The sequence below is a fragment of the Manduca sexta genome, chromosome 20, assembly GCF_014839805.1.
Source record: "Manduca sexta isolate Smith_Timp_Sample1 chromosome 20, JHU_Msex_v1.0, whole genome shotgun sequence".
In the NCBI taxonomy this organism is placed as follows: Eukaryota; Metazoa; Arthropoda; class Insecta; order Lepidoptera; family Sphingidae; genus Manduca; species Manduca sexta.
In genome coordinates, this window is record NC_051134.1 from 4,021,576 (window position 1) to 4,040,709 (window position 19,134).

General features: G+C 36.5%; 2 protein-coding genes across 2 annotated transcripts in view; one reads left to right on the forward strand and one right to left on the reverse strand.

Moving 5' to 3' along the window:
* Positions 1-54: 54 nt before the first annotated feature.
* LOC119189936 (PCI domain-containing protein 2-like) lies at positions 55-477 on the forward strand. The gene has a single exon (XM_037440765.1). The coding sequence runs from the start codon at positions 55-57 to the stop codon at positions 475-477; it is 423 nt and encodes a 140-aa protein (XP_037296662.1).
* Positions 478-621: 144 nt separating this feature from the next.
* The window catches only part of LOC119189937, a 26,690-nt gene continuing 8,177 nt past the window's right edge, over positions 622-19,134 (reverse strand). Inside the window, exons 5-17 of the mRNA XM_037440766.1 lie at positions 18,747-18,846; positions 17,573-17,635; positions 16,166-16,380; positions 15,408-15,453; positions 14,762-14,783; positions 14,491-14,542; positions 12,889-13,035; positions 11,339-11,491; positions 5,674-5,860; positions 5,177-5,310; positions 4,105-4,234; positions 2,916-3,006; positions 622-2,417 (exon numbers count right to left, since the gene is read on the reverse strand). Of these exons, the coding sequence (XP_037296663.1) occupies positions 2,288-2,417; positions 2,916-3,006; positions 4,105-4,234; positions 5,177-5,310; positions 5,674-5,860; positions 11,339-11,491; positions 12,889-13,035; positions 14,491-14,542; positions 14,762-14,783; positions 15,408-15,453; positions 16,166-16,380; positions 17,573-17,635; positions 18,747-18,846 (1,470 nt within the window). The 3' untranslated portion in view covers positions 622-2,287. The remainder of the gene's footprint in view (positions 2,418-2,915; positions 3,007-4,104; positions 4,235-5,176; positions 5,311-5,673; positions 5,861-11,338; positions 11,492-12,888; positions 13,036-14,490; positions 14,543-14,761; positions 14,784-15,407; positions 15,454-16,165; positions 16,381-17,572; positions 17,636-18,746; positions 18,847-19,134) is intronic.

Sequence of the window (19,134 nt, forward strand, 5' to 3'; positions counted from 1 at the left end):
AGGGAAAGTAATAAAAATAAGCGGTTAATTCTGACATATTTAGTGCCAGTAAAGATGTTGTTAGGCTACATGCCAGCCAAGCATTTACTAGAAAAGTACGACCTGCTCCAATTCTGGGAACTTGTGTCTGCAGTCAAGAAAGGTGACTTACGTGGGATTGACAGAGTCATGGAAGAACACGAGAGCTTCTTTATAAGAGCTGGTATTTACTTAATTGTGGAAAAATTAAAGATAACAGCATACAGAAATCTGTTTAGGAAAGTGTATCTGGCTGAAAATACGCATCAAATCGATATAGCAAGTTTCCAAGCTGCTTTAAAGATTATGGGTCAAGATGATGTGGATGCTGATGAGACTCAGTGCATAGTGGCTAATCTGATTTACGATGGTAAAATCAAAGGGTACATTTCATATCAACACAAAAAGGTGGTTGTGAGTAAACAGAATGCATTTCCACCATTGTCTAGTTTGTACTAAATGTATTATGTATGTAAGTAGTAGAAATAAATATTTTTAATACCATGGTTTTTCGAGGTTCTTATATTTTAGGAATATTGTATTGATTTAAATGTATGGCTACTATTCATAAATGCAGGGAATAGTTTTAAAATGAAACACTAATGACATTAAAACATTTTTTATTAAATCCACAATATATTTCAAAGAATAATATAAATATAATAAATTTTGCTGATCACTAACATAGCATCATTTCCAACAATGCTGAATATAATGTTTTCAAGTCTTACAGATAAAAACATTTTGTGATTCTAATAGAAAGACATCATTCTAATCTATTCATTTATACAATATCTTATAATACGTGGGATTCTAGGATTCTTTGGTATGTTTATGAAAGGTCAAAATTACTTATAAAACATGCAGTTGTGTGGTGTTATAAATTTTGTAAAAATAATTCTATAATACAGGTGAATAAATAAAAAAAAATATTGGTAGTTTACTTGTAGTGTTTTTAGTTTTGTTTTGAAGATATGTTACTCTTTCTGATATGCATTAATGTATTAGTTATTACTCTGTGTGTTACATACATGTTTTATTTGTATGTTGTATATTACTCAGTGTTGCCATTTTTAAATAATTTTTATTCAGGGAAGACAATGTTACCATCACACAACTGCATGTTTATACGGAAATTGGTAGAAAAATATGAAGAAATATTTGACTAGCTAATTATATGTTAGGTATATTTTAATATATCTTACTTTAGTACTTACATATTATTCTATTCTTGGATAACAAAAGCTAAGGGATAATTAAAATGTATCTCCAAGCTACAAAATCAGATATTATCATAACATTTAAATATTTGGATAACATTGGGTAATTAGAATAAATATAATGTATTTACATATGGGGATAAAGATGATTTTCGGATAACAGGTACTTATTACTACTATAACATTAAAAGCCTACATGTTGGTTGCAGCCGAACTAGCAAAGGTCGATTGAAGTAAAGCTACTACAAGGTAAATAAATGTATACACTTAACCCAGTGTTTTGAATATGTAGAGTTATGTTACGCCCTATTCATGTCCCTTTATTCTCTGTGACAGTGACTTTTAACCCGTGTTGCGTTAACTTCGTGTAATTACTATGGAATGGTATTCTTTATTCCAATTTGTTGTCTAAAACGCGACGCGGTGTGTTAAGTGCTTGTTACGCATAACGTGGGGCATAGAGAATAAGGGCCCTGATTCTAATAGACTGTTGATTTTCTTTAAACTAAGAATTAGATGTTTTTGTGAATTGATTTAGCCATTAGTCGTACATGTTGAAATGTTAAATTATATGGTAAGTAGAGTAGGTTATTTGTGTAATTTAGTATTTTTTATGTTGGCAATTAAAATATTGTAACCATAGACCAAGGTTAGGTTAGGTTATGATCGGTGACGTCATGGAGGATGATTACAGTAGATGCTACGAGTGTATATTAAGATACATCGAATTTAGTACTTTTTAATAAATTAAATCTCGATTAACGTATATTAATATTCTTCATTTAAACACCTAATAACAACGCAGATACGGCATGTTTGAGCATATCTTAAATATAGAGAAAATATTTTATTTTTGTACGATAATAATTGCTTTTCATAAACCACAAGGCGCGGTGGATAAGGTTTTTTTAAGTTGGCAATAATTTTTTGGCGTCGCGCTAATTGTGCATTGAGCCTAAGTAAATAAAAACAATTTTGCTGAAAACGACAAAAATATAAATGATAGTAATATGTCGTATCTACGAAGTTATATCAATAGATGGGTCGGTTTAGTTTCTCTCGGGGAAGGAGAGTTTGTGCAGAGGAGGTCCCTTGAGGAGTTCGTCCTTGTAGGCGGCGAGGATGGCGCGCGACATGCTCGGCTCCGACGCGCTCGCCTCCAGGAACTGACGCATTAGCCTGCGGGACAAAACAAATCTTATAATTATTGCCTTAAATATGCAGATGTTACTTCAATTTTCTTAAAAATTTAATCAATGAAGTCTGATTTGGTCTAATTTTTACTATTCGTTTTCAGATTAAAGCCTCGTACTATTTGTTTAGCAGCAGTTTCAAACATTTTTCAATTTTAAATATAGCTTTGTTGGATATGAAAATATCGTGCTCAACCAAGTAGCTTTTTACCAATAATGAGTCTTATTGGAAATTTCATGAATATAAATTTAGTTTAAAATTTTATACCGAGACAAAAGTCTCGCTATTTTTTACGGGTAAAATGTAGCCTGTTTCCCTCCCAAGTATCTCAAACTATCGCCATAGGCACCAAATTTCATTAAAATCTATTTGGTAGATAGTTTTTAAGTTTATTACGTTCAGACAGACTAGACGCTGCGAGGGGCTTCGTTTTAAAATATGTAAGGATCTTTAATTTTACATATTAAAATAATTTAAATATACCTGTTAGCGGGGTTGCCGCCGACGGTCTCGTGAGCCTGTAGGAGTTCAGGGTGGTCGCCAATTGTGTCGGTTAAAGCCGCAATCATAACATCTGAAACATAAGAGTAAGTAATTCCAGTATGTAATATACATACATAATATATGTATACTAATAAGTATAAAGCTGAAGAGTTTCCCTGAAACGCGATAATCTTAAAAAAACTACTAAACTGATTTAGATTTTTTTTACTAATAAGATACATTCCTCCTGAGTGTTATGGCCTATTTTTAACCCAGGGAAATATTTATTCCGGAAAACTTTCATGTCGGCGGAGTCAAAATCAAAGCTAGTATAATATATACATACTAGCTTTTGCCCGCGGCTCCGCCCGCGTTATAAAGTTTTTCAGGCTAAAGTTTTCCGTTATAAAAGTAGTAGTTTCCCGGGAGCCTATGTTCTTCCCAGGGTCTCAAACTGTCTCCATACCAAATTTCATCTTAATACGTTGGGCAGTTTTTGAGTTTAACACGTTCAGGCAGACAGATGCAGCGGGGACTTTGTTTTATAATATATTTTTTAGAACTTTTTAAGTGGAACAATCCCGTCATACATCATTGTTGCATAACTTTAACCGTTTACGCAGCGCAGGCAACGGAAGCTCTCAAAACTAATAATTTTCCCCGTTTTTGCAACATGTTTCATTACTGCTCCGCTCCTATTGGTCATAACGTGATGATATATAGCCTATAGCACTCCAGGAACAAAGTACTATCCAACGCAAAAAGAATTTTTCAGTTTGGACCGGTAGTTCCTGAAATTAGCCATTACTGTTCCGCTCCTATTGGGTATAGCGCGATGATATATAGCCTATAGCACTCCACGAATAAAGGGCTATCCAATGCAAAAATAATTTTTCGGATTGGACCGGTAGTTCCTGAGATTAGCGCGTTTAAACAAACAAACAAACTCTTCAGCTTTATATAATAGTATAGATGTACCATGTTACTGCTAGGAACGAGCTTATGCCACTGGGAAGGTTATTTATTAGTTCACCACGCTAGCCTAATACGGGTTGGCAGAAATATAATTTTATTCTGTTTCATAAAAATAAAGAAAATTCGTAAACATTTCGTACACAAATCCGCAAGAAAATTACTTTGTCTATTTTTGAAGTTTGTTGAAAGAGTCAGTTCACATGAAGCCACTAACCTAGCACTTTCTTTTCAATGGTGCGCGAGAGTTGTCCCCTCTCAGCCTCCAGTTCCAAGAAGGCCATGAACCGCTGCGTGGCGGCGCGCGCCGACGCCGGGTCGCGCGACAGCGACTGGGAAAACATCATCTGCAAACCAAACGTCGGGAAACTGCATTTTAACGTGTACATGTGTTGCAAGTGTTTGGCAAACAGTTTAATAATGTTTGTGACTTGCGATGGAAGTGCTTTTTAATGGCTTAGGTATTTTTTATAAGGCAAAGTGATCCCAGTGCTGATGGTAAGTGGAGTGGGGTCTAATGTCGACTGACGAGAGATGATTATCCCTCGACAGTCGACATTATTATGCTGGTCTGGTGGAACCGTATATACACTGCTGGTTCCGGAACGCTACATACTTACGTGGACCACTATGGGTTTTAACACCTTGTGTACGGTGATCGCTATCCGGCTGTATATAAAATATATCCTACCACCAGCAAAAGGTACATTTTGTTAAAGAGTTATGACAGAATAATTAAAAGTACTTTCCATAAAAAAAAATGTTAGATTGACTAGCGATAAATTAAACATTCTGATTAATTACGCCATTGAAAAGTTTGAAGCGATCGACTTTATTAATACATTTTTAGTAGGCATTTTCGCCTCTACACAATTTGAATACAAAATACATTTTATCGAATCCAATTTCGTTTTCTGCAGAAGCGACATTCGATTTAATATTCTGTATTCGTTTCAATTTATTTCTCTTATAATGGTGTAGGTACCTATCCCTGAGCCTACTATGCAATTTGAACCTTCAAAATATCACAGAACAGACTATTTGACACTCTAAATAATAAGTACCTATTTTCTAAAAGTTCCTTACTATAGAGCAGAGCTTCCGAAACTTTTTTTTCTCATAGACCACTTACAAAATTTTATTGGTTCCAGTGGATCTTTTTTGGTCTCCTGTGGACCCGTGAGAGTCCATCTGGACCACTTTGAGAATCAATGCTAGTGGTAATGGTCCTTTGCACCTATAACTAACTAATCTAAATACAAAAGAATGAACTAAGATGTTAAACGCACCTTAGCGAGCTGGTAAATGATTTCCTCGAGTGTATATTCGGTGTAAAGCGTGTCTGCCGCCTTCAGTTTGTCCATCATCTCTTCGTACTCTTCCTCAGTGATGATGGGGCCGTCGCGGTCATAGTCTGATGTGCCTAGGATATTCGAATTATAAAATTTTAAGACAATGTCTAAAAGTTTTTGACCATATTAAAATTTGGTAACGAACAAAACAGCTTTTGTTAGTCAATAGTCACTATCCGACCTTCGATATGGCAGTAAAAAAATATGCTGAGACTGAAATTATAAGACCTACGCTTAGGTCTAAGGTTTAGACCTTAGACCTAAGCGTAGGTCTTATAATTTCATTTTCTAAAGTAAGCATCATAATTTTGGCGTCCGTTTTATTAGTTATCTACCATTATTCATTGCCCTATATCTACTTATTACAAGGAGACAATTAAAAAAAGACAGTAACTCGAAAGTCATCGGTTTAAAAAAAGAAACCATTCACTCACTAATGATGTTGGTCTGCAGCATGGGGTCGTAGGTCCTCTTCACGGGCTCTGGCCTGAAGTCATTCACTGGAAGAGCGGAGATCGGAGCCAGGTTGCTTCCCATGTCCCAATTCCTGCCGATGTTGTGGACCACCTCGGGATTCCCGAATGGAAACGACTGGACCATCGGCGCGCGGTATTGGTAGTCCTGAAAACAAAAACCTTTTTAAAAAACTCCACATACTAGTATCAGCATCATGATCATTAAAGCCATTGGGGCATTGCTCACTGACGAAAGCCATGGAGAATCAGGTACGTACTAAAGCTTGTAAGTAGGTACCACCTTGATCAAACTGGCTGTTCATGTATCAAAATTGCGACAAATTTTACAATTATTTTTTGTATAATGCCAGTTAGGTACCTACTTATTTTTTGTTTCTATCAGTTTACTTTGAACACTTTTAAGTGACAGGTAATAATCTTGGCAAGCCGTTAAATGATACCAACTAAAATTTGTTTAGACACAAAATAATTTATCTATTAACTCAGATTAAAACGCGTACCCACATTACAAATGCAATTCGAATTCAATCTAAGTTTAAATCGGATAGTATTTACAGAAAACTAAACAACAGCTGAAACGACGGCTTCCACGATCTAGAACGGGAAAACCACTTCAAAGAACTGAAAATAAATGAGAAACGGGTAACAATAGATTTCTATCTTTATGTTCTCAGTCCCATAAACTGTTAACAAGCGGCTGTATAAACGGGAAATAGCGTGCTATCAAATTTTACGGTAGCATAGTCTAGTAGTATTTTTATAATACAACTAGCTTTTTGCTCGCGGCTCACCTGAAATAGTTTTTCCGATAAAGTCCTGGTTTATATTTATCCGAGACGAAATAGAACCTATATTTTAAGTTAAATCGCTAACAATACATCGGTTATAACTGCATTTAATTCCATGCAGTAGTTTTTACGTGATGCGTGTACAAACATGAATACAGAGAAAAAAAATTAATAACACATATTTTGGCTTCTATTGCTCTAATAAAGACCCTCCCAATTCTTTTCTTCAATAACTATAATATACAGACATCGACCTGTACAATTTTATTATATGTATAGATAATTCAGCTCAACTTGACAAGGTTTCAATTTGCGTCAAGTTGTTAATTCCAATCACGTTTCCCTGTAACAGCCAACTAAAACGTTTCTAACACTTAGCCTATTACCTTTTGGACCTATAAAACTGTTCACACCAAATGTCGATCTCAGCTTAATAAACCTTGGAAATGATGGGCCAGTAGTAACGTACTTAACAACCAATATAAGTAATTTTAGTGCAAATTTATTCAAACGACATAATATTATGAGAAGTAGTGCAGCGGTTCCCAAAGTATTTTTGTCACGCCATGCCACCGCGCTACGATGTAAAATACAGGGAGCCAGGAGGCTCTCAAAGTTTTCTAATGTTAAACGAATTTGTTTGTTACGCTTACACGCCTTAATTACTCAACCGATCATGACAAAGTTTTGTATACACATTGTCAATTGTATAGAAAAGGACATAGTGTACATTTTCTTTAGAAAAACGCAGGTAGTGTTTCGGAGGGATAGAAATTTATAAAATTGCGCTCGTCCAGCGGGCACGCGCCCCCTTTTAGATGTTGTCACACCATGCCTAGTGTTATTATGTTGTACATTTAAAGAATACTAACTAGATATAACAATTAAGTTATTAGTATGATTTAATCTAAACAAACTTGACGCGCAATGCGTGAAACGTTAGCAATTGTTATAGCAAATATTATGAACAGTACATCATAAACATGGTCTGATTCGGTCCGAATTAATGAGTCCAAATGAACGATCATATTCGAGATTTCATCTCATACATACATACATAACATCACGCATTTTATCCCCGAAGGGGTATGCAGAGGCGCAACTAGGGCACCCACTTTTCGCCAAGTATGTTCCGTCCCATGATGTGATAGGGGGCGAGCCTATCGCCATATCGGGCACAAATTCCAGACTCCGGGCTGATACTGAGCAGAAAAAACCCAAATATCACTTTGCCCGACCCGGGATTCGAACCCAGGACCTCAGAGCGCTATTGTACCGGACATGCAATACAACTACGCCACCGAGGCAGTCATCAGATTTCATCTCCCCTCGCGATATATCCATATAAATATTATAGTATATCGCTGAAGCGCTGTAACATTCGACTGACCCATATTTAACGTTCGCATAAAAATATTAATGTCGCAACACAGGATTAGTACGTGTCTATTAAGTTAAAGTGCGGATTAACGTCGGTTCAAGGGGTGGACACGATCGTTTGATTGACCCACATTCGATTCTCGGCTGTATCTTGTTACTTCGTGGGTAATTTGTAATGTTTACTTTTGATTGCGTATGTTTGTAGGTTTGTTTAAAGTTATATAGTTTGTTTTGTTTGTAGGTTATATTATGTTTGTACATATTATTTTTTAGATTTATTAAAAGTGGAATTATAACACAAAAGACAGTTATTCGAGCAACTAGGCTACAATTAAGATTTAACTTTAAAATCAATGTTAACTTTTCCGGAACAGCACAAATAAATATTTTCGAAAATCAAATGTTTAGGAAATAAAAATCTATACTATTATATAAAGCTGAAGAGTTTGTTTGTTTGTTTGTTTGTTTGTTTGAACGCGCTAATCTCAGGAACTACCGGTCCAAACTGAAAAATTCTTTTTGCGTTGGATAGCCCTATGTTCGTGGAGTGCTATAGGCTATATATCATCACGCTATACCCAATAGGAGCGGAGCAGTAATGCCTAATCTCAGGAACTACCGGTCCGAACTGAAAAATTCTTTTTGCGTTGGATAGCCCTTTGTTCGTGGAGTGCTATAGGCTATATATCATCACGCTATACCCAATAGGAGCGGAGCAGTAATGGCTAATCTCATGAACTACCGGTCCGAACTGAAAAATTCTTTTTGCGTTGGATAGCCCTTTGTACGTGGAGTGCTATAGGCTATATATCATCACGCTATACCCAATAGGAGCAGAGCAGTAATGGCTAATCTCAGGAAATACCGGTCCGAACTGAAAAATTCTTTTTGCGTTGGATAGCCCTTTGTACGTGGAGTGCTATAGGCTATATATCATCACGCTATACCCAATAGGAGCAGAGCAGTAATGGCTAATCTCAGGAACTACCGGTTCGAACTAAAAAAAATATTTTGTATTGGATAGCCCTTTGTTCGTGAAGTGCTATAGGCTATATATCATCACGCTATGACCAATAGGAGCAGAGCAGTAATGGCTAATCTCAGAAACTAGGAGTTTGAACTGAATAATTCTTTTTGTGTTGGGTAGCCCTTTGTTCCTGGAATGCTATAGGCTATATATATCATCACGCTATGCCCAATAGGAGCGGAGCAGTAATCGCTAATCTCAGGAACTACCGGTTCGAACTGAAACAATATTTTTGTGTTGGATAGCCCTTTGTTCCTGGAGTGCTATAGGTTATATATCGTCACGCTATGACCAATAGGAGTGGAGCAGTAATGAAACATGATGCAAAAACGGGGACAATTTATTAGTTTTGAGAGCTTCTGTTGCGTGCGCTGCGTAAACGGTTAAAGTTATGCAACAATAATGTATGACGGGATTGTTCCTCTTAAAAAGTTCTACAAAAATATATCATAAAACAAAATCCCCCGGGAGACAGTTTGAGACCCTGGGAAGAACATAGGCTCCCGGGAAAATATATAGCGTGACTTTTATAACGGAAAACTTTAGCCCGAAAAACTTTGTAACGCGGGCGGAGCCGCGGGCAAAAGCTAGTATGCTATAATATATAAAATAATTTAAAAACTTTTGATGTAACAAGTTACTAGATTGAATTAAAATATTATGAAAATACAAAAGAGGTTTGTTATAACATTTCTCAGACATAACACAATGAATTATTCAGGCAACAAGAACCGTAACACGATTCCATAGAAACACTTTTTGTTTGACGCGAACTGAGAATAACTCGAGATGAAAAGGTATAAAACTTTGTTTCATATTTAATTGCCAACATGTGTAGGAGTAGAGTTTCTGAAAGAAATGTCTTTAAAAGTTCGTGGAAAGGCTTTTGGGACGGGCCCTCGAGGAATAAATAAGTTATAGTTTTTTCAAACACATTTATTTAATGGTATGTCTGTCAGATCTGATTTATTAGTCCTATCAAACTTGTTGTAGTGACTGCAAAGAAATGAATGCTACATTAAAATAATAACTATGTAACCTATACTTGAATTTATTTAATGAACATTAATGGAGATGAATACGAGAGAAAAAGAGATAAGAAAATATATTGTTTTGTGAAGATAATGTGCTGAGAAATAGCTTATCTGATGGACAAACAGAGAGAAAAGTCATTACTACGCACTTATTTTTTTATATTTCTTTCTATACTTAAAAATGCGAAAGTAACTGTCAGCATGTCACGCATTCACAGCTGAACCACTGCACCGAATTCGATGAAATTTGGTATGGAGATAGTTTAAGATTGCGAAACACATGGGCTACTTTCGTCTCGAGAAAATATATAGCTGGGCTTTTATTTCGGCCAAACTTATTCACACGCGCAAAACCGCAAGCAAAAGTTAATTAATTATAAACTTCAATGCAATTCTTTATATTCTGTAACAAAAACATCTGGGTAAAAATATTACCAGCTAAAATACTTGGCAAAAGGAATCTCAGTATTAAATCAAGATTATTTTTAACATCCAGATCGATACAGCGGATCCTCTCGTACTTTGGCCAAGTAGCACGAAGGCTCTCACACAACTTGCATAAATTGGTTCTGGTGGGTGGGCGGGTGGTCCTTGGACGCCGATTACCTATCCGATAGTCTGACACCATCAGAAAGGTCAAGGGAATCCTAGTCAAAGATGCTCTGCGACAGGCACAAGACAGAGTGGAAACAAGTTGTCAGCGCCAAAACCAAGTCTTACCAAAGCGGGCATTACTTCAGTCATGAAGAAATAGACAAAGAATATTTTAACGTTGGTTGTTGTGATTCGTGATTCCAATCAATTAAGAACAGATTCGATAAAATTTGAAGTACAGATCGATGCAGTTTATGGCCGAACCGCACTTCCATTACCGAATGACACATGAAGCCCGCAAGTTCAAGGATAACGGACGAAAATGAAACGGCAATTGATAGCTCTTTTATTTGATTGTTCTTTCTCGGACCGAAAAGTAATTTGGAAGGAAGTAGGTCATCGCTGAAGCTGTGTGTATATAAAATTAAAAAAAAAAACAAGTCTAAGTATTGATTTTTGTTGTAACACGTAAACCATTAAAATGACGAGTTACAGAAGAATAATTATTACCTATGTACAATGCACATACTTCCTTAAAAATAGCAATTTTGTGGTATTTGAAGATTTAAAATCTAAGTAATTCAAATCAGAAGCAATTTGTAGTAAACTTTCGGATTATCTTAATACTATAAAATTTCTAACAACGAATTAAAAGCATTAAATTCTAATCATCGCAAAACAACCGATACCAAAAGTAATATCTCAAATTCGAAGGTCAATAAAAAACATCCCACCTCACTCAAGAAACGCTGACTTGTTACTATCAACTAAAAGGTTTCTTTCTTTGTTACGTTACCTACCTTGGCACTAGCCTGTTCCATCAGCATGTTCCTCAGCTTCTCCTGCTGTGCGTTCTCCTCAGCCGCTTTCAGGTTCTGTGTGTAATGAGCCCGCAGGTAGTCCAGGTTGAACTTGATCTCTTGCAGGAAAGCAATCGCTTCTTCTTTTGTCATCTGTAACAATGATTAATATTAGTGTTCATAAATAATCAACTTTACTTTCGAAATTAAATTATTTTTGGATTTTATCGTCAGGTTTTGTGTAATATTATGATTTTCTTCAGATATTTCGAAGATCTTGCAGCCGCCCCGTGACCATGAAGGCTGTAAAGTTTTCGAAACGTCGGGAGATAATCATAGTATAAAAACCCCGATAAAATCCGAGAAATTGTTTAGTTTCTAGGCTTCGCTATCATGAGGCTTGGCTATCTTGAAGTTTGGGCTCAGTCGCCAGGTCGGCCAGTAACGTGTTTCACGATTAAGAAATTCATGTGGATTTGTCAAGAGGGAATTCCATACAATAGCCATGAGCATAATACTGGCATCTTAATAACCTAAAATAGAAATAACCAGCCAAACTCGTTAAAAAAATTATCCTCAAATCATATTGTGTTAAACCGGTACCGTCTATCACCTAATCAGTAAACAGAAACAAGGCCCAGACCTAAATAAATTTGCGTATTTAAATCCACTTTTCTAGAACATTAAAGGCACTTTGGCCTGCAGCGGTCACAGCTCGGAAACGGTCCCATTAATATTGAATAGGAGGAGAATGTGTCACTTAAAGGAACATAAAGTTACTTAGAGTACAGTGTACTAGCATACGCTTTCACGCAAATGTAATATGCGGCCATTTCTCATGTAATATAACTCGATAAGCCTTTGAGAAAAATTGTGACACATATTTATTGGTAGGAATTGCGAGGCAAGAAATGTGTCAAGTGCTAGACCGCTGTATCCAATTGGTATGTTATGTTATTCGATTTTAAAAATTATTCTCTATGTAAATGCAAAATACCCGAAAAAAGACCTTTTGTGATACCAGCAATAAAAATGGTTGAAAAAAGGGGAAACAATTCATATTTCAAATATTGCAATGTGTAGTAGTCGTCACGTAGTGGGCAAAGTGCGCTATCTCTTTCTTTCGCGCGCGTAGTAATTGCTGATGACGTCACAAGATGTTACTGCCTGTCTTTTTTATTTTTTGATACCTATACGAATTGCACCGGCAAAAATTTCAAATCTTGATTATTTTTACCGGATTTTGATCGTGCTTATTAGATTAGATTATAAATGAATGTACGTATTACGTCATTTGATAAACTTTAAGGAAAAATTGATGTTTCATTTTCTTTTGGACTCTCTCTAGTAAAACCGTATTGTTAATAGAAACTTGCAGTTTTCCAGCATATTTTTAAAATATAAATTCCACATGGATATACATAAGAACGGAAATTTTGTTTTTTTTTTTATTATAACCAGCCATAGCATGTTTATTGTTTATGTTCTATTGACGTAAAATTTTTATAAATTTGATTACAATATCTGCAATTTTTTTATGAAAATCTTACCAGCCCCTCCTGTAGGTAGTCCTCGATGGCGGTGGTGACGCCCCTCTCATCTCCGGTCCAGAACACATATTCCGCCATGTCCATAGGTGTGTATTGAACTGAGTACGACTGGGCGTAGTGATCCATCTGGTGACGAAATGTATGAAACTAGCGATTCAGTCTTAATTTATATGATGCTTATGATATTAGCAATTTGGTTTCTAATATCTATTGAAAGCAGTGTAGCTATAGGATGGTATGATTGGAAAAAATCACGAATTCCCAGCTACAGGGGGCTCCTAAATGTTGTAAATTTTACTAAACTTTAATTTACACCCCCTTCTTTAGCTCTTTATATGTCTGGCTATAAGTGCGGACTGTCTGGAAGAGATCGCATTTTAGAAATAAGACCGCCTATTGTTGCACGTTTATTTTAAAAATCATAATTGTATTTATTATATTGTATGTGGTGTACAATAAAGTGTTTTCATTAATTGTCTCATTTATTTATTTTGAGTATCGGACCCCATTTTATTAAGTTGCCCCGAACCCTTAATGAAGTAATTATGTCAGTTACTAAAAAACAATGAAAGCCAATATCTTTTGCATACTGGATCAACTGACCAATTGGCTATTAAGGGATGTATTCTCATAAATATTTTTTATTTACAGATCACATAATTATACTTATCATAATACTTTAATGGTACATCTCAAGTATAGCAAGGATCAACTGCCACAAATAATAAAACACAAAACATAATTCAATGTTAAAATGTCCATTCCGATGATATTCGGCGAGGGTTGAACCTTTTTTTTTTTTTTTTTTTTTTGTTTTCGCGGAGAAAGTGTCTTATGACTACCGCTCAGCCTTCGTGGGGGGCGACTGAGCGGTTATGTTGGGGTCACCGTGCCTTACGACCCGGCATTGCGCCGCCTGGATTTGATGTCGACCTTCAGGCGACCGCCGGGCCGAGTCCCTAACCTATGTACAACGCACGGCATACCAACTAAAACTCCGCGGTGGCCCTCTTCGGCGCATTAGGGACGACTGCGAGCTTCCTCTGACGGAAATGTCTAAGTCTGCTTCCACAGCCGCCCTGCGCGGTGCCGCCTAGTGCGGCCCATCTCCTGTGGGGGAGGGGCTCAGGAGCCCCACGCACCGAAGGACGCCCTCGGCGTCTACGGCAGCATGAGGCCAACTGCACACTGCCGTCCATCCCGGGGTCAACCGAAAGATGTGCAAAATGCACAAAATGCACTAGGGCGGACAGCCCCCTGCTGCCCGCCGACGACCCCCATCGTGGCCCCTATTAGTCGCCTTTTACGACAGGCAGGGGATACCGTGGTGAAATTCTCCAAACGCCCCCAATCCACAGGGCGGGGCGAGGGTTGAACCTGTAGTGTTTCGTCTTGAAGCCAGACGTTTATTCACATTACGTATTTATCGAGACGTTCTCTAAAAGATCCAGTAAACGTCACTATAAGAGTAATCGCTAAAGTTGTAGAAGCAACATCGGCGTCCATTTGTTTTGTTAAATTATTCATCAGTTAATTAGAAGTTGGAACAGTTTTATATCTGGGATCTTGTTAAGTGGAAGTTGTTTTCGACATTGTACCCACCTGGATAGCGACATATTCAAAGTCCTTGATAGGAGTCATTCCCGTGGGACCCCTTTTGGGATTAACCACGTTATATGGTCTGACAGAACATTGTTTTTCAGGGGATTGTGTAGTCAGCTTTATATTTTACGTAACCTCAAATCTATACTAATATAATAAGCTGTAGAGTTTGCTGTTTGTTTTGAATTGTGAAAATTGCTTAAAAACAGTTGATGTCCCATTTTAAAAAATCTATTCTATATATTGCAATGACTTGTTAAGTATCTCTCACCTTTTAAGTTTGTTGGGGAAGCCTTACGATGTATGGAAATAGCAATTTAGCGAGCAGTTTTAAAATTGATCGTCTATATAGGATCATTTTTATATTGCGTTAATAATTGTAACTATGTCTTCATATGCGCTAAAGTTGTCTCAGAAATTATCCATGGATAATAAATATTTTCATCAAGAATCCCACTTTTAAATTTCTGATTTTTTGATAATTTTGTAGGTTAATGGACGTTAGTGTTTTCTTGACTTTCTTACTGAATCTTTTAGATTAACAATAACTTGGCATTAGGGCGTGCAAAAATAAAAATACTTCTTATTGATATACTAGTTGACCTGACAGTCGTTGTCCTGTCTTAACTATGAATTTGCAGCGCGCATTCTGAAATTGCTGAAATTAACTTTTCTTAAATTTTCTAACATTCCGCTCAACTTCCTTAATTTTTTTGTTTCATAAGATCCTTCTCCTGACAATAACAAACACAACAACAAAAAATATTGTGAAATCGGTCCAGCCGTTCACGCGTGATGGCGTGACCAAGGGAAATAGGGATTCATTTTTATATATATAGATGTTTATTCGAATTTTTACTTTGCCTCTACTGAGTAACTTCTTGTTAAGTGTTATTTTCAAAAAGATAAAAATGGGCTCGTCGCCGAGCCTGGTTGGACGAGACGAGCGGCTCCGTGGAACACCTACAACAAATACGGCTATTTGGAAAAAAAAACGATACAACCTATTTATATATAAGTATAAAAAACAAATACTTATATCACAATATCAGCGAGTGATATTTTATTATGAATGTTTTCTTTGTTTTTTAAATATGTTACATTTTTTTTTAAATATAAGTAGTTTAATTCCTTTCACCAGTTCACATAATTTTTCAACAGCCAGATATATTTTATATAAAATTGATTATTTAAATACCATGTCAAAATGCTCTCAACTACTCTCAATTAACGAATAAACGTGTTTATAAAGTGTCTATACACGATACATACTATTGTCTTTTGCCTATTAAGTACAGGAAGCAATGCAATTGCGATTTGATTCTGCGGTCGTCTTCGGAACCACAATTGAATAGTGTGAACAGGTTGCAATTATTAATTTTGATTAAGATTTACGTTTGAAACATGAGTACCTGAGGGGGGTTTACTGAGTGTTTTATAATCTGTGTGGATGGTTGTACGTTACAATCATCTAACTAACTATATTTAAAAGTATGAAGATCGGATGACATATAAACTCTGTTTCCCCGAACATTTAAGATGCACAAGGTTTGTGATTACATTAACTAGTAATTAATCCAATACGTATTACCTTTTGGAGAACTTAAGTAAATTGATTTGAATATATTAAGTATGTATATACTCAATAGAACTTATCTCTATCTATTTGACAAACCTTAGTAGTAGCCTCATCGCTTGCAACAGTGGTTGGTGGCGTAGCATCTTGTACACTGACATGAGAGCCGTCCTGGACTAACATCCGATGCACCCCCTCCGCAGGCACGTCCAGCTGCGCTTGCGCATGCACGCGAGGCTTCTCACCGTCCACCGAGTCGGCTGTTGCGTGTTGCTCCAAACGGGATATTAGTTCGCCATTTTCTTTCACTGCATCTGTTGGTAATATTATACTTTATGTGATGAAATCTTAGAACGAAACTTAAGTAGTTAATAAACTGAATAACCCCTATTTTCGTACAAAACAGGTTGTAAATAAAATATAAAAAATATACATTTTTAAAGTATCCAGCATCCTTTGCACATTTTTCGGTTGACCCCCGGGATGGACGGCAGTGTGTAGTTGGCCTCACGCTGCCGTAGACGCCGAGGGCGTCCTTCGGTGCGCGGGGGCTTCTGAGCCTATAGGGGAGACGGGCCGCAAGGCGGCACCGCGCAGGGCGGCTGCGGTCGCAGGCTAGACACTTCAACGTCAGAGGAAGCCCGCAGCCGTCCTAATGCGCCGAAGAGGGCCACCGCGGAGTTTTAGCTGGTAGGCCGTGCATAGGTTAAGTTGTATATAGGGCTAGGGACTCGGCCCGGCGGTCGCCCGAAGGTCACCATCAAATCCGGGCGGCTCAATGCCGGGCCGTAAGGCACGGTTACCCCAGCATAACCGCTCAGTCGCCCCCCACGAAGGCTGGGCGGTAGTAATAAAGGCGGTTTCTCCGCAGATGGGCAAAAAAGACCTATTCCAAATAAATTACGATGTATTGTAAATAATTTGATTAATTATATTTATTTTCCTCGGCATTGCGTTATAAAATCCATTCAATAAATCTCTCAAAACAAGTTAGAGTAATCCAAGCTAACCAGAGCAAATAATCGGATTGTTATCTAACTGATAATCGCCTCTCCTGACTTTCAACTTTGTGATAACGAACTGTGTATCCACGTGTCATTACACGTGAGGCTTAGTAAATGGCAGGGTTCCATTAGTTTGCGATATCGTTTAAGTTGCAGATCCGATACAGAGAGCTACTCCATACTTAATAGAAATTAAATGATAAATATTTTAAAAAAAATTAAGAATCATAAATACTCCAAGCGAATACTAAATAAAATTTCTATATACAATTATATATGTAGTCAATTTTCACGAAATGTTTAAGATAATGTTTTGGTGGTAATTATCTGTTTTCTACCATATTTGTTAAAGCCAATTGATGCAAAAATGACTTAATATTATCATATTTTATGTTCACAGTTTACAAGTCTTGTGATCAAGTTAACATATTTGTACCAGTAAATAAAGGTGTTTAAAATAAGCTTCATAATACTCTTAAATGTATAATGAGAAAACACTTACCAAGCCTGTGGAATTCAACGTGTTCACTCTTCAGTTCGGAGTCGCCGTCTTTAATGGATTCCGCTGCAAAAAGCGTTTACGTTAATTAAAGTTTCATAACTTATCAATATATTAATTATAATGTTTTTTCGTTAATTAATGATTGAATAGGCTCGATTGCTTTATAACAATTACATACTTCTGAACGTCTAAGTTACTTTTAATTATGAAATCTGCAAAATACTTGTATTTAAGAGTTCTTAAATGTTGGAATACAATTTTTTTTTGCTAGTTTATGGTTTAGAAATTCACCCTCAAAGACATATGTTTTATAATATATTGTTTGTTAAAAACGCACATAAAAAGACTATCGAGAAATCTTCGTGGTTATTTTGAATCAGTTATTTCAAAGACAAATGATTTACCCCTGATTTGTGAATTCAACCATCTTGCAAAAGTTTCAACATTTACAAATAGTTTTACGAAACCCGCCCTTGTACGTTTAAGTTTTAATAGTAAAAACATTCCCTTTAAAACATTTTGAAAACAATAAGTTTATAAGGTTTCGAAATGTTTTTATTACGGGTAGGTAACAAAACATTTGTTTTAAGTTATTTGATTAAATAATATGTAGTTATAGTTAATAAAATTCTATGTTCGTTATTTTTGAGTTTGTTAGTTTTAAAAAGTGTTAAGTATAAAAAAGTCACTACTCGCCTATTTTAGACTATCATATAGAATAAATTTATGGATTTTTTTTCTGGTTATATAAGTATTTTTTTGGATACAGACTGACGCCTTTTATCCATAAACGGGTAGGCAGAGGTGAGATTATTGCACCCACTTTCCCTGACGGAGCGAACCGATCGCCGTATCGAGGCTAAATGAAAGGTGAAAGTATACACAAAATAAACAATAACAAATTTACCGCAACGTGAGGATCAAAGAAACGTATGTTTTAATTGGCGTCCACACAAAACAACTTTATAAATTTGGAAGACATAAAAACTGAAGAAGTAGTGTTCAACATACATGTAACAGCTGTTAAGTTAACCGTTCAGTCCTACTAATTCGATTCCACCATCAAATGTCAAATCTGTTTATTTTTTACAATTGATTTCGTTATATTAAAGCATCGGGGACTTCACGATTGTTAACATGCAGTTGCGAAGCGTCCATACAATGTAATTCTTACCGGCTTCCCTTTGAGGTTTATTTACGTTTGCATTACTTTTTGTTTTCTGTAAAATTAGTCGCGATATGCTAACTAAAGCGTTTATCTTTCTTTGGGTTACCTTTAAAAAAAATCAGCTTTCGCCACTTTTAATTTATGTCGAGATTACTGCCTCTGAACTATTTAATATGAGGTTCGAGTGCAAGCGATAAATTTGCGGGCGATACGGGTCTCGCGAGCGAAGGTATGTACCGACTACGAGCGGTATTACTGTTACTACCGCTCCCCGCTTGCAGTTGCCTCTGGCCGCATTACGAAGTAGTGGCGAATGGTGAAACATACCGAAAGGGAACACAACAATGAGTACTAATATATAAATGCGATCTGCAAATCCTTCTGATGTTAATTA